This window comes from Perca fluviatilis, chromosome 12 (genome assembly GCF_010015445.1).
Source record: "Perca fluviatilis chromosome 12, GENO_Pfluv_1.0, whole genome shotgun sequence".
Classification (NCBI taxonomy): Eukaryota; Metazoa; Chordata; class Actinopteri; order Perciformes; family Percidae; genus Perca; species Perca fluviatilis.
This window is the reverse complement of record NC_053123.1, coordinates 32,841,281-32,857,451: the sequence shown is the minus strand read 5'-3', so window position 1 is coordinate 32,857,451 and position 16,171 is coordinate 32,841,281. Positions and strand designations below refer to the sequence as shown.

Here is a 16,171-nt window from a genome sequence, read left to right as displayed (position 1 = left end):
GCCGTGGATGCAGAGATGGGTTTTAAGTGGGACCTGTAAGGGTCTTATGTGGGTCCTAACTGGGTAATTCATGTCAGACCCATTTGGGCCCCACCTGCCTAAAGGGCGTTTAAAATGGGCTTGCACCCGGGATCAACACGGGGTCCAGCCGTGGATGCCCAGATGGGTTTTAAGTGGGACCTGTAAGGGTCTTATGTGGGTCTTAACTGGGTAATTCATGTCAGACCCATTTGGGCCACACCTGACTAAAGGGGTTTAAAGTGGGTTTGCACCCAGGATCCAGCCGTGGATGCCCAGATGGGCTTTAAAAGGGACCTATAAGGGTCTTATGTGGGTCATTCATGTCAGACCCATTTGGGCCCCACCTGCCTAAAGGGCATGTAAAATGGGCTTGCACCCGGGATCCACAAGGGACCAGCAGTGGATGCCCAGATGGGTTTTAAGTGGGACCTGTAAGGGTCTTATGTGGGTCTTAACTGGGTAATTCATGTCAGACCCATTTGGGCCACACCTGACTAAAGGGGTTTAAAGTGGGTTTGCACCCAGGATCCAGCCGTGGATGCCCAGATGGGCTTTAAAAGGGACCTATAAGGGTCTTATGTGGGTCATTCATGTCAGACCCATTTGGGCCCCACCTGCCTAAAGGGCATGTAAAATGGGCTTGCACCCGGGATCCACAAGGGACCAGCAGTGGATGCCCAGATGGGTTTTAAGTGGGACCTGTAAGGGTCTTATGTGGGTCTTAACTGGGTAATTCATGTCAGACCCATTTGGGCCACACCTGACTAAAGGGGTTTAAAGTGGGCTTGCACCAGGATTCAACCGTGAATGCCCCTATGGGCTTAAAGTGGGCTCTGTAAGGATCTTATGTGGGTCCTAACTGGGCAATTCATGCAAGGCCTATCTAAGCCCAACCATGCCAAATGGTTTAAGGACGCAATCTAAGAAAAACAAAGAATGTTTTATAAGTCCAAGATAAATAAAAGACACTTGACGCTTTGAACTGCAAGAAATATATTGTTAAATTGAACAACAAAAATGATCTTTAAAAAACAATTTAAATGTCACAACATACCGGTAAACAAATCAAAAATATATTTTTAAAAAATCTCTGAAAAAAAACACCTCTCCAAAAAATACAAAATACACTCATGGCGTCTGTGTAGTGGACGCTCCTTTTTCTCTTTGGGCTCTTGCAGCCCTCTCCCCTCCACGATCACGTGCGCCGGTAAACCACTTCAACAGCGCCATTTCCACTTCTTTGCGGTTCACATTTTGAGTCATTGCATTACTCTTCAGTGCACCTAAAAACAAAGGAGCATAAGTCAATTTAGCAAGGTTCTTTTTTGCTCCAACAAGTGCATGTTCTGCTCTTTCAATGGGTTGTCTCAGTCCGTTTTTTAGCGCTAACAGTCACGGAGATATTCAAGCAGTTTAGCACTGTGATGGCCACAGCCGTGGCTACGCAGCCATCTTAAAGGCGGTAACCTCATACACTCACATTTATCTTAGTTCATGCTGTTTTCCTTAAGATTGGTTTCTATATCTTTTCAGACACTATATATTTTGTTGTAAACATTTATTTAGTTTTAAATAATTACAGGGCACTGGATTTGGTTTACATATATACTGTTAACAATTCTCTAAAAGACGCGTTCGTTCTGATTTCTGGAGGAGAAAGGAGTGGCTGGTGGTCGAATTGAAAGTCAAGCAAGAGGTTTAATAAAACATGAAAATGACAATCAAAACACAATAAATCATAAGACACGAAACACTGCCAGCAGCAGACTGCAAACATGATTCCCCTTGCGGGGACACAGATTGCAGCCATGCGACATGACAAAACAATACACTGTAAACAGCGGACTCCAACCTGCTTCCCTTGCGGGTCACAGATTGAAGTCCCGAATCTTACTCAGTATCAGAATTGAAACTGAATGGAAACTGTCCCAGGTTAAAGACACACCTCTGATTTCAGGTTTACTCCAGGTCACAGACAAAGGTCGTTTCACATGGTAGTGCCGATTCGGTTCAAGTTTACATTTCCTTTGTTCTAATCACGTCTGGCCCTAGCAGGGAGTGGCTCCCCAAAAGCAGAAACAATAGTTACCTTTCCTGTGGGGACAATGAGTCTTCTTCATATGCTAAATGTCAGACATGACCTGATTAATTCTTTAGAAGCTAGGTTTTGGGTGAGGCAGTCAAATGCTGATTAGTGTAGTTATTTGATTAGATCTAGCAAGTACATTGTGTTTAAACTTTTTAACTTCAACAATACTTTATTAGTTTTGGATTGGTTTTCTAATATAACTGTTTTCTTTGAGCTTACCAGTGTTGCAGATTCCACACCCTGGAGTGAGGCATGCAGGCTGCAGGGACAAAGGGGTGGCATCTGGAACTACAGCAGCTTTATAGGGGTGGTGGCTAAATTGGACTCTACCACTACTTGTTATGTCAGGGGGGAGTTAGCTTTATTTGTCCTCAAGATATTTGAGTTTTGATTTGTATTGTCTTTAGTACATTTATTCAGTTAATGTTAAGATTACATTTCTTTTGGAGTAAGTGTTTAGTTGTTTTCTTTTGTTATTTGTAATTTACATATTAGTGTTATTGTTAGTCTCCCCCTGGGTGTCAAACCTGGTCTGATCACCCAGTATATAAGTCCCCTTTGCTTCTTGTATAGGAGGTCAGTTGTATTTTTGAGTTTGTTATGTTCAGAGCTTAAGTTCAGTTTGTTTGTTTGTTTGTTTGTTTGTTTGACCTCTTTTAAGGGCCCAAACTTTATCTTTATTTGTTGTCAGAATTTTTTGTGGGTAAAATAAAAACCCCTTTTTTGAAATCTCCTTGCGACTCCTCATGCCTAACTGCTTGGTCCCTGACAAGCACCATGGATTTCATTTTCTAGTTAGTGCTCACCTTTCTTTGAAAAGAAGTCAGTTACCAATTGTTTCCCCTCCATTCTGTTTTCTCTCCTCCTCCTGTCTTTCCTTTCTTTTTGGTAGCATGATTTGGCTTTCTTTGAGAAAAGACATTTCTACAGCAGAAGTTTGCTCAACTGAACTAGCAAACGTAATGCATGCAGGTGGACTAAACCATTTGGCACATTAGCAAGAGGTGGGTAACACCTTTTGTATACAAAATAGTCAGTCAATCAACCAAGTTATTCTGCCAATACACTAACTACATTTCATCTGATATGCATTATGAAATGTTATTAGGAAATAAAAATATCCAGGTAAAATAAAATATATTCCAGACTTTTCAAGGGCCCTCTCTCCCCTTGGGCCCTGGTAATCAGTATTGGTTTTACCCCCGGTCCGATGCCCCTGGTGTCTGTGCTGCTGCTCGTCTTTATCCAGAGAGAGCGAACACTAAACGACGCACAGGTCTGCTTCAGAGCTCCGTGTATCGTGATATATTAATTATTGTCCAACCTCTCCCGCTGTTTTTCCTTTTGGTTAGATTCAACATCAGATTAAACAGCACAAACCAAAAATACAGACCACTGTACAATCTGCAGTGTTATTTTTATGGCAAAATAATATTTCAACTTACCTCAATTTGTGAATGTCTGATAGAAGTTCTCCTTGAAGTCACAGCTAGCAGCAGTGCTTTCCGAATGGACTGCTAACGTTTTGAGCGCGAAACAAGGCCTTTGCATACAGGCCCCTTATAGATGTCCTAAGAACTGCCTGACCAAATAACAATTAAATACAGTAAAATTCGTAAATTGAGAGAATTAACAAACGTTAACTGCTCCGCTGGCTTCATTATGAATGAGCCTAATTAGGTGTTGTGTGCATAACAGGCGGAAAGAGTACTGAAAATCTGTACTCAAGTACAAGTACTGTTACATTGCTAAAATATTACTCTGTTACAAGTAAAAGTACTGTTGTTAGAGAAATACTCAAGTAAAAGTACAATTTGTAAAAGAAACAACAACAAAAAACCTACTCAGAGTATTAGTTACTTTTAACCACCGTCACTTCTCCAGACTAGGGCTGGATGTGTGTTTTCCTTTACCAAAAGTTAAAATGCCAACAATCTATTAATCATTAATAATTGATTGAATGCTACTCCTTGGTCCAAGGACATCTAACAACACAGAAGTGGAAGACAGATTGATGATGAGGCCTCCTGCAAGTCCTTTTCTAACAAATATTGAATTACAATTTCCTAAGAGGTAATAAATGCATCATATTCATGTCCATAAAGGTACTAGCTGTCTGTGAGCTATTTGGGCTCATCTTCAAAAATGAAGTACCGTAAAACTTCGAATAAGATCCCGGAATTTTATTTGATCAAATAGACCACTGGGACAGGCATCTATGGGATGTGGATAACCGTATGGGGTTATTTGTAGGGATGCTTGACATTGATTTTGTACCGATATCCGATATACCAATATTGTCCAATGCTTAATTTCCGATACCGATATTAGCCGATACAGATAACGAAACATATGATCGTTCATAGGCTTACTGCCCACTGTTCCATGACTCCCTTGATACTGGGGATTTGAATGTTTTGAAGGACTAGCCAGCAACCGGTAGGCTAACTGGGGTGCGGTGCTTACTACCCCTTCGAAAGAAGATGCCAACTGAACATTTCTTTGACTGAGGTAAACTGAAAACAAATAGCAACACAAGAACAAAAATTCAACTCATTCCACTCATTGGGGCTTAGATCTGCCCTGCTCAAGAATTTATTTACTCTACAAACCCTGTGTGTATGCTGGTTGGCCAACAACCTACACCCAAATTTTGTCTGCATTCGCTTTGAGAGGAAACAAGCTTCCCAATAAGGTATAAAATGACATACTTTAGTCATTTTAAACCATTTCAAAAACCGATACCGATATTTACCGATATTGAATTTTAAAGCCAGTATCGGCCGATAATATCGAGCATAGTTATTTGTCCAAGGGACAGGCGTGTGGGACTGGGCTATTATTTGAAGTGTTACGGTAGGCCTGCAACCTTTCTGAGATTCCACTAATCAGCATAATTCAACACAGCGTAAACTTTGACCTATTTTGATGTTTTTTACATTTTTGGGAAGTTACATTTTTCATTTTCTGCACGACTAACAAAAATGACTGATTGATTGTTTTGGCGAAAGATCTACATGTATGCAATGTTTGTTCTTTGGTGACTAGCGTGACTTGAAATGTATTGAGTTACAATTACTAAATCTCAACATGCTTGATTAGCCTAAATGTAGAGTTACTACAAGTTACTAAAAATTGTACAGTAAGTAATTACATAACTCAATAGGCCTACATAGTTACTTTGCGCTTCTGCCATGCAGGACCCATATATGTGTTCCCAGTTCAAACCCATGGCCACTTTGCCCATAAACATGCCATGCAGGACCCATATATGCGTTCCCAGTTCAAACCCATGGCCACTTTGCCCATAAACATTCTATGCAGGACCCATATATGCGTTCCCAGATCAAACCCATGCCCACTTGGCCCATAAATATGCTATGCAGGACCCATATATGTGTTCTCAGTTCAAACCCATGCCCAATTGGCCCATGCCTGTCCCTTATGGGGCCCATGTAATCAGCTCATATGGGCTTCCTATGTGGGACTCATACTACAAAACCTACATGGGACCCGCTGATTTCACCCAGCCAAAGCCCATGCCCACACAGTAACCATGGAACCCGTACTTAACCCATCTGGGCCCCACATGTCATTGCTGGCTGGGTGGAACAGGCTAAAGAGAGCCAGGTTCTGGAGCAGAGCTTTTCATACATTCACTGCAACATTTTAGGTTAAATTATAGAATAATTTGCCCCTCTGGCTTGTTTATTGTTGTCTGGATAGAAAAGTAGACGTTAAGAGTTATAGGGTTCAAACTTGCTGTGCAGTGACAGAAACAGGTTGAGATGACCAAAAGGAAAAAACAGTGTGATAATTTGTCATAAATTGGGAGAAATACAGGGGAGTTGTGACCCTGGGAGGAAACATGGAGAGGGCAACCAGGTGCCAAATGGAGGTGAGTTTTGCCATTGGCAACTTACTGTTTTCACTTATGTACATTTCAACCAAATCTGTTATTTCCTAGAACTGAGCTAAAAAATGTATCAGCCCATCAACCGAGGGGCTAAAAACAACAATAATAAAACTGTCACAGATTTCGAGTTTAGGGGGGGGGGGGGCGTGTTTTTTCTTTCGTCGATATCCGACGGTGAGGGATTAACATGAATGTCTATATGACGGACCCCCTCGTCAAGGGTACACTTCTTTCGTTGAAAAACATGCGTCATACATTTGACGAGTAGGGAGTGAGACTGTGTTGGTGTGGTGTCTTAATGAGCAGAGCTAAAACTGAAGTGCCAAACTCATCTCCCAATAGATCAGTGTTTGATGGGCTAAATGACCATTTACTTTGTTGTGTATAGTGGGCATCGTCAGACACACAAACAGTCAGGTCCTGTGAGATTTAATTTGTCTCTTTATGAACAATGTTTTGCAGCCCATTAGTGACTCATAAAGGCGGTGTGCTGAACCCCTCTGGACAGGAATGTGTTCACACCTGCATGGGTTAGTAAGATGATAAAATGTCGACCAATGAGGTGTCACTGCCAGCAGAGGTGTGAAGACAAACAAGCATCAGCATGAACCCATCAACATATGTACCCTGCAACTGCCTCCAGAGTCCTCTGGGATAACATATCACGGAAAGAATCCTTCTTCAGTCAGACGGCTTCCCTGACCAACGGTGTCCCCACGGTGTTCGTGGGTTACCGCCCCTTGAGGCACCTAAGACCCTAAGACCACAGCTCCTCGCTGCAGCTTCAGCAATGGAAACTTTGAACATTGTCCACTCGGGTTCAATGCCCCCAGCCTCCACAGGGATGCACGAAAAGCTCCGCCGGAGGTGTGAGTTGAAAGTCTGTCGGACAGGGGCCTCCTCCAGACATTCCCAATTTACCCGCACTACCTGTTTGGGCTTACCAGGTCTGTCCAGAGTCTTCCCCCACCCCCTGACCCAACTCACCACCAGATGGTGATCGGTTGACAGCTCTGCCCCTCTCTTCACCCGAGTGTCCAAAACATACGGCCTCAGATCAGATGAAACGATTATAAAATCGATCATTGACCTTCGGCCTAGGGTGCTCTGGTACCAAGTACACTTATGAGCATCCCTATGTTCGAACATGGTGTTCGTTATAGACAATCCATGACTAGCACAGAAGTCCAACAACAAACAACCACTCTGGTTTAGATCAGGGAGGCCGTTCCTCCCAATCACGCCTCTCCATGTGTCTCCATCATTGCACACGTGTGCGTTGAAGTCCCCCAGCAGAACTATGGAGTCCCCCGCTGGAGCCCCATGCAGGACTCCACTCAAGGTCTCCAAGAAGGCCAAATACTCCGAACTCCTGTTTGGTGCATATGCACAAACAACAGTCAGAGTTTTCCCCCCCACAACCCGCAGGCGTAGGGAGGCGACCCTCTCGTCCACCGGGGTAAACTCCAACGTAGCGGCGCTCAGCCGGGGGCTTGTGAGTTAGTTCCCCCACAGAGAGGTGACGTTCCACTTCCCCAGAGCCAGCGTCTGCTGCCCGGGTCTGGTCCGTCAACGCCCCTGACCTTCACTGCCACCCGTGTGGAAGCGCACCCGACCCCAGCGGTTCCTCCCACAGGTGGTGGGCCCATGGGATGGAGAGGGAGTTGCCATGTTGCTTCTTCGAGCTGTGCCCGGCCGGGCTCTGTGGCAAACCCGGCCACCAGACGCTCGCTGACGAGCCCTCCATCTGGGCCTGGCTCCAGATGGGGGCCCCGGGCTTCCTCCAGGCAGGGTCACTCTATCTCTTCCTCGGTCACTCACAGGGTTTTATGAACCATTCTTTGTCTGGCCCCTCACCTGAGACCACTTTGCCTTGGGAGACCCTACCAGGAGCACAAAGCTCCAGACAACACAGCCCTCAGGTTCACAGAGACACACAAACCTCTCCACCACGATAAGGTGATGGTTCCCGGAGAGATTACACACCCGGTTCCTCTTAAAAATGGAAGGGAATCTGTTGTGTCCTCAAAATGTAAGAGAAGCTCACTCGTTTCTAGTTGCAAATTAACCCTGCCTCTTCAATTTCATTCTTTGTCACCCAAAACTATGATCTGGGATCTCCAGAGTGCAGGAATTTTCCATTTCATTGGGGAACAGAAGAATGACAGAAAGGCAGAACACCAGAGGATTGAGAAGTAAAATTACTATTGAAAGGTTTGTAACACCCATCTGTATCTTCTGCTGTGCTGCATCTCTGGAATCTGAGAAACTTAAAGTGGATATTGTCTGCTTAATTTACAATATTTTGAACACCAGCAAACAATGCATAATCTCAGGACTACCGACCTCCCCGTTTTGGTGATATAAAAGATCTCTTCTTTTATCCGTGAACATGTTATGTGTCTATTTGTGACCCTCTGCATTACACCAACATAATCACCGGGAGAAGAGTTAAACTCTGCGATTGGCTGTATTGGCTCTGTTCATTTCCTCATTTCCTACAGCATTCAATGTGTATTAACCAGAGAGGTAAAAATCCTGCAATGGAAATTCAAACGTCTGCTATTATTTTGGTGAAAGTAACTCAAAAGTAACGCAAAAGTAGTGTAAAGCATTACAATTCTGAGACAGTAATATTGTAATATCACTAATTACTCTCAAATGACAAAAACTAGTAATCTATAATTTACTAAATTTTAGAAGTAACTTGCCCAACACTGGCTGCCAGTAGATCTGCACAGATCTCTGTGGCATGTAAATATAATTGACTTAGCATCAGTCACGTATCCCATTGGTTTGTGGACTTATAAAGCTAGGAGTTTGCATCTTGATATTTTGGAGCCAGAAATGACCATATTGGGACAAGAGGGCGGAATTGGGAAGAATGACGCAGCTTAGCCACCATCGTGTATGGGTTCAATGGCGCTGCACTAAGCAAAATGCTAGAGACGGAACGTCGCAGATTTTTTACCGATTGATGCGAGTCATTCAGCAGACTTTTGCCGGCGGGTAAACATGGACCTCCGTGCCGATTGGTGGTATTGCTATGGAAAAAGTACGCAGGGCAAAACTGGTAAGCGCAAATGAAGCTCAGCGCAAATTCTTTCAGGAAGACGTCATTACCCCAGTCACTACTCCATTCTTAAATCAAATCAGCTGTTCAAGAAGTGACGTGTCAGTTAAACCAATCAAACTCGACCACGAGATTCAAGGGCCAATCACAGCCTTACAACTCTGCTTTAAATCTGTTCTCTCCTTGTGCTGTCAGCTGTCGTTTCAGGCAAAGCGCTCGTCCCTCCTCCTCCCCTGCCTCCTCCGGTAGTTGTGTTTCTCCCGGCTGACCGCTCCGTTGCCTCTTCGGTCCAGTCTCTGGTCTCTTCACCGCCGCCACCAGTGTCTGGACTCCATCGGGGGTTATGTTCCTATTCCCTACCCCTTTAAGAAGATTAATTCGATGGAGTCCAATCTCCAAAAGACTTTGTACATTCAATATCATACAGTTGTACAATAAATATTTTTGCATATCTGCAAACGAAGTCTCTCCTGATTGAAATAACGTTTAACCATGTGTCCAGCTAATTTAAATAGCTCACATTACTCTATTGTGTGAACAGTAATCTTCATTTAACATTGTAAGTGGCATTTTCGTTTCGGGGATGCAAATGTTTCACCAAAACAAGTTGCTTCCCGAGACTATCCAGAGCTCCAGCCTCCATCGCCGAATCCAGAGCTTAGCGCCTCCCGAAACAATTGTGATGGTTTAAAGGAATGCAAACAACCCAGAGTGTTTTTTTCTCTTATCCCAGAATGTATCAGTGGTGTAGGCAGACTCCACAGGTCTGTAGTGAGAGCTGACAATGTGAGACTACTGTTTTAGTAACTTTACAAGGACTGTACAAGACATTAATAGGACAACGGAAAGGAAACAAGGGTAAAGAATAACAATGGAGAGATTGGATAGAGAGACAGTGGGAGAAGCAGGGTTACAGAGGAAGTGATGAAGATGATGGTGGGATGTGCAGAGTGAGGGAGGAGGGGCATCAGCGTCAAACAGGGACTGAGAGAGAGGGGGATGAAGAGAATGTGAGAGAGATAAATCAGTTACATGACTCAGGTTTGTTCAGAAAGCTGCCAGAGCTGCAGCTATCTGCAGATCTCTGCAGATGGAGGTTGAGGACAGAGACGAGCTCTGCTTTCCACAGTTCCCAAACACCTCCTGCTGGAAGCCCTCGCCTCCTTGGCCCCCAACAGTTACCATTATGCTGTACTCCATGTCTCTGATCACTGTGGTTCTCAACCTGCTAATCATCATCTCTATCTCCCACTTCAGGAAGGTATTAACTTCTTTGCTTCTCTCTACAGGATTTGTAATTTAAAAATGTGAACAGCTGCTGTATATTTAGAAGAATTGTCTTTGAGCTAGTTCTGAATAATGTTGCTCTAAATGTCTGACTATGATGCCAGAGACTGTTGTTCATGTCCACTCTCTTACCAATATTAAGCATTGTTTCTGTCCACTGTGACCTCAACCAAGTCATTTTAACTGTCTACACTTAAACATATGGTAACTAGTGATGTGGTGGATCGGGAAGTATTCAAAATCATGTGGATTTTAAATTTTTTAATTTTTAATACTATTTCTGGGTTGTTTTGTTATTCTTGTTGTACTTTTCTCTTTCCCTCCAGGAAGCTCCACACACACACCAACATCCTCCTCCTCTCTCTGGCTGTCACAGACTTTGTAGTGGGCCTCATGCTGATGCCTGTAGAAGTTCTCAGAAAAACATCTTGCTGGTTTCTTGGTGACTATGTGTGTTCTACGCATACCCGTCGCTATGGGCGGGCCATAGGGGGCCGGGCCCGCCCCCAAAAATGCTTGTGCCCCCCCCACTTGAGGCACAGATCTCTTAAAAAAATTACTTTAATTTTATATTATCATAGTTGCTAATTTTGTGTTGCATTAATGTTGCATTCTTTATCATTAAAACATTATAAATACAAATAAACAATGGTGTGATTTTTGTTTGATTGATGGGAATCTACACTGCAACAGCCTATCACGGCCTTACTAAAAGAAAGTTAGGCTCGACGCGTGACGTAGCCTACGTCAGTGTAGCTGCTCAACAGTTACCGCACATTTTTGAAAGCTGGATGAGTTTTTGCCCGGCTTACTCGCTTCAGTTCGTGATGGTAAGTGGTTGAAAAGCCCACCAACATTCTCCTCTGCCAAACTGGATGCACCGGCGCCGCTCCTGATGTTGTCGTTGGAGAAGGAGCCCCTGGACGACAGTCTGAGCCTGATGCTAGTAGCTCCGTGGAGCCCGACCCTGGGCCTGGCAGGACCTGCAGGTCAAGTGCAACTGCGACTGGGGCAGCATTTGGGCCACAACTAACTGTTGAATCAGGGGTGTGACGGACAAACCCAAACAGGTTGTGTTGAGGAAATATCCAGTTAAAAAAACGTAGCTGTAGCTGGCATTTGAACAGAGACTGGCTTGCGTAGGCTACTCGGTGGAAAAGGACTCCGCATTTTGTTATGCCTGCAGGAAATTCACATCTGTATCATCGGACGCGACCTTCTTCATTAAGGGGTTTAAGATTTACAGACAAGGGCTTAAATAAGCATGCAGCTTCAAATGACAGGAGGGACTGGAGAGAGGACAGGCTGCCTCCACTCAAAGTACCGGTAGGTTCAAAGTCTCTGTGCGTGTGTGTGTGTGTGTGTGTGTGTGTGTGTGTGTGTGTGTGTGTGTGTGTGTGTGTGTGCGCGTGCGTGCGTGCGTGTGTCTCTCATGGCACATGCATAGCAATGCATATCCTTCTGTTGACTGCTTTAAAATGCAATGTTTGAGAGATGCTTCTGGTGTTACATCTAATATGTTGTATAGTCAAGTGTTTTATGGATATTCATAACATTTCTTCTATGTAATGTGTTGTAGGCTATATAGGTTACCTGGTCATATTGCTGTTGGTTATGTTTAACGTGATGATTACGTGCGAATAGTATAACAAGAGTATATGATTATTATACATATACGTACTGTACGCCAATAATAATTGTGCCCCCCCATGTATTTCATGTGCCCCCCTTAAGACTGAGGTCTAGCGACGGGTCTGGTTCTACGTATACTATTGTTGCAACCATCATTACCTCAGCCTCAATAGGTACCATAGTGCTCATATCAGTTGACCGTTATGTGGCTATTTGTGACCCTCTGCACTACACCACTAAAGTCACTGTGAGAAGAGTTCAATTCTGTGTTTATCTGTGTTGGCTCTGTTCTTTTTCCTACAGCTTATTATATTTAAATGGTCTCCCGACTCAACCAGGTAACTATAAATCTTGCTACGGAGCATGTGTGTTTTACATTGACAATAACTTAACAACTGTTGAGCTTGTAGTGACCTTTTTTCTTCCAGTTACTGCCATCATAGCTCTGTATCTGAGAATATTTGCCGTGGCTGTGTCTCAGGCTCGTGCTATGCGCTCTCACATTACAGCTGTCACACTCCAGCATTCAGGGACTCCAAAGGCAAAGAAATCAGAGCTGAAAGCAGCCAGGAAGCTTGGTGTTCTTGTACTTGGTTTTCTAATGTGTTTTGCCCCGTATTACGGTGTCATTATTGCAGGTCCCCAATTGATTATTGAATCATCTGCAACCTTTGCAGTCCATCTGTATTATTCTAACTCTTGTCTAAATCCTGTGATCTATGCCTTTTTTTACCCCTGGTTTAGAAAAGCAGTTAAACAGATTGTAACTCTTCAGATACTGCAGCCTGGCTCCTCTGAGACCAACATGCTGTAGAGAGGCGGTGGAGGGACTGAGATCAGACTCGGTCTAGGGATAAATGAATGAATATGTTATTAATGTTCAGTGACTGAATTATCAAATACAGAAAGTGACGATATACTTCCCTGTGTTTAAGTCTAAATTGTGTATGATCAACAATTGAAAGACCTGTGCTTCAGCTTTATCTTGTTTATTTTGTCTCTCTGATGCTGCTGCATTTAAAGAAAGAATAATAAGCACCATATACTGTTTCTAGGTAATCACCCAGTTTAATGCAAGCTTTAAAGTCACACATGTATGACACTTATGAAGAGTCCTTTTTTCCCAGGGAACCTTTTTTTCATTGTGATAGGAAATATTTTAACCCTACACAATAACAAAATATGCTCCTAAACAGCAGCACTTTCATGTATATGTATGTATTCAGTATAGAAAAACATCAGCTGTTGTTTTTCTGATAAAACAGCCAGTACATCAACATCTTCCCTTTCAGCTTAGGAACAAAAGTTTGTTTTAATCGTTTCATTTAAGTGCCATTCATATTTGATTCCTGTATTAAATGTCTTGTCTCTTTGACACAAGTTTTTAAGCACTATGAAGTCTTTTTAGGCAAGAAGTTAAACAACAGATTATGTGAAAAGACAGGATTTTCTACAGTTCATCAAATAATTGCTGCTGCATTTCCAGGGAAACATGTACAGTGTGATCATAGGACAGAAGAAATTAAAGTTTTACAAACTATGTGGAATCTGATGGGTTGCAATTTAAATCAGATTTGATGTCATTCATTCTATTTTACATAGCATGGTTCATAATGTAATGTCATGTCTTTTTATTGATTTTTTTACACTAAGTGATGTGATTTGGACTGGTCCACAAAAATGACAAGAGACAATAATGGCCTGGTAAAAACTCTATTAAAATAATAAATAAACTAACAGTCAAAGCTAACAAAAGGGTGGGTGTGCCAAAATCTCACTAAGTGAGAACTGTTTCTGAGGTGTGAAGCTGCGTTTAGTCTGTGAAAAAACACAGCCCTCTCATTCATTTAAATGGGCCACTCTGTTAAAGCAACAGCGCTTCCTTTAAAAATTAACAACAAAAAAACAACAGTGGTACAAGCTTTGCTGGCACCTAATGGGACATCATCCAGAAAGGTTGTGTCTGGGGTTAAGGTCAGGAATGGAGGGATTAATTAGGACCAGAGGGAGAAACTAGGGATAGGGTTAAGCATGAAGAGATGATGAAAAAGTATTTTGATTGGCAGAGGTGAACATAGGATCCTGTTATACCTACGAGGTGACTGTTAATATAACTTTTAGGCATGTGTTGACCAGCAGCTAAGGATTCAGATATGATCGAGTATTCTTTGCCTGGACACTAAACAAAACAAATAATATAATAAATTACATACACACATACTAACTTATTATATGTGTGTATGTAGAGCATGTGTGTGACAAGGACAGATACTTGCACAAACTGAGTCAGTTAATAAACTGGTCATGACGTAACTCTGTAGGTTCACTTTTCAACAGAAGAAAATAAGGCACTAGAATTGTTGATCTTCCTGCTGATGATGTTTGGGTTAAAGGCTTGTCAAGACTTATTTATTTCTGTATTAATAATATGAAGCATCTTTTTAAAGATGTCATAATGTGGATGTGGTGGTAGTGGCCTCAATGTAGACGGATCATTTTGCATTATTATTTTCAAAAAGCACTGTAGGATCAAATTAGGGCATATTATTAACAAGCAACACAGGTGCCACTGAAATAAAGGATATTTTCCCATTCTTGAACTAATTCTTGTCCTGAAGAATTCATACTACAAAGTGCTCAGCAAGATGTGTGTCTGTGGCAACTAGAACATTTGGCAAGACCAATGTCCAAGTCAAGTCTGAGTGCAATTACCAACGAGTCCAAGAGAAATCTGAAGCAGTAGGAAAATGTCTGGAGTCCAGACTCTAGTCCAGCCTCGGACTACGGAATTGCAAAGTGTGTGATGGATGAGTTAGTGGCAAACGTTCACCCACATCCCAAGAGATACGTCTTAAATTGGTGTTCTCATGTTTCAGTTAGATAAGAGATTTCTGTTTACTTTTACTACGTTAAAGGAGGGATGAAAACATTTTAACTGCTGAAGATTTAATTTCTCAACAACCCTTGCCACTAGAGGTCTCCGTTTGCCACTAATTGGTTTAGGTGAAGGCCTGTTTTCTCTGTCAGTTCCCTATCAACACACACATTTGGGGCCCATATGGGTTGAATATGGGCTGGTGAGTGGGACCCATCTGGGAAGCTCAGTTAATTTTGTCCGGGTGTTCCATGATGGCCCCATGTGGGCAAGCCACTGAAAGAAATATTAATTGCCCCCGAGCACACAAGGTGCATATAATCCAACACAAAACTGGGAACTAAACCTATACCCAGATCATTTAGGGGGGAGGCTGACAGTTGGTGCAGTTGATAGCCTTGCAAGATATTTCAGGATAAACCACCTTCCCATTCATGTACTGTCCTTTTTGGGTGCACCTCTCACACCCATAATAGCCCATATGGCCTTTGCATCATTTAACCCTTGTGTGGTCCTTCGGGTCCCAGTGACCCGAAGGACAACACAAGGATGATGTACTTCCCTTTACTTTGTTGAGAATTGCTCTCTAAACCCTGTTTCTTGTAAAGTACATAAGTAAAGTTTATTTCTAGAACACATTTAAACAGTTTAAGCTGACCAAAATGCTGTACAAACAAGAACTAAGGTGCTGTATTAACCCTTGTTTAGAGAGCAATTCTCAACAAAGTAAACGGAAGTACATAACCCTTGTGTTGTCCTTCGGGTCACTGGGACCCGAAGGACAACACAAGGGTTAAGAAAGGCACGAGCAGGTGCATCACAAATAAAAGCATTGGGTAATGCTACCCTGAAATGTACACCATTGTACACAATACCACTCTGAGAAACGGCTTTCATATTCTTGCACATTTGCGGGTTTGGACGCACCTGAGTACACTCCAATTACAAACACACTACACCCTGGAATTTCCTTAATCCTACCCAGAATAGGCCACAGACTCATACTGGAGCTACGAAATAAGGGCAATCCATCGATGTTAATTCGAAGTGTGAGAGTATCAGTCACAGGACCCCCCCAGCCATATTCGTCACATTGCAAGATCTGTCAGTGGACATAAGAGTTCTGGCATCCATTGGTATATCAAGGCCCTTCCTCCTTAGGATTTTAAGAAGTGCAGACAACGCTGTTTGTGGTATGTTGAATTCTGCAGCCCACTCTGTAAGCCCACATGAGTCATCATCTTTATAATATTCCAAGTCAGAACATTCATCTCAATG

The 16,171-nt window shown here is 42.8% G+C and overlaps 1 protein-coding gene across 1 annotated transcript; it reads left to right on the top strand.

Annotated features, from left to right (window-relative positions):
- Positions 1–10,189: 10,189 nt before the first annotated feature.
- LOC120569393 (trace amine-associated receptor 1-like) lies at positions 10,190–12,817 on the top strand (the record flags this gene model as incomplete). The annotated part of the gene is made up of 4 exons (XM_039817268.1): positions 10,190–10,360; positions 10,717–10,838; positions 12,133–12,265; positions 12,554–12,817. Coding segments are annotated over exons 1-4 (690 nt in total), but the record flags the coding sequence as incomplete, so codon positions are not given.
- Positions 12,818–16,171: the final 3,354 nt, after the last annotated feature.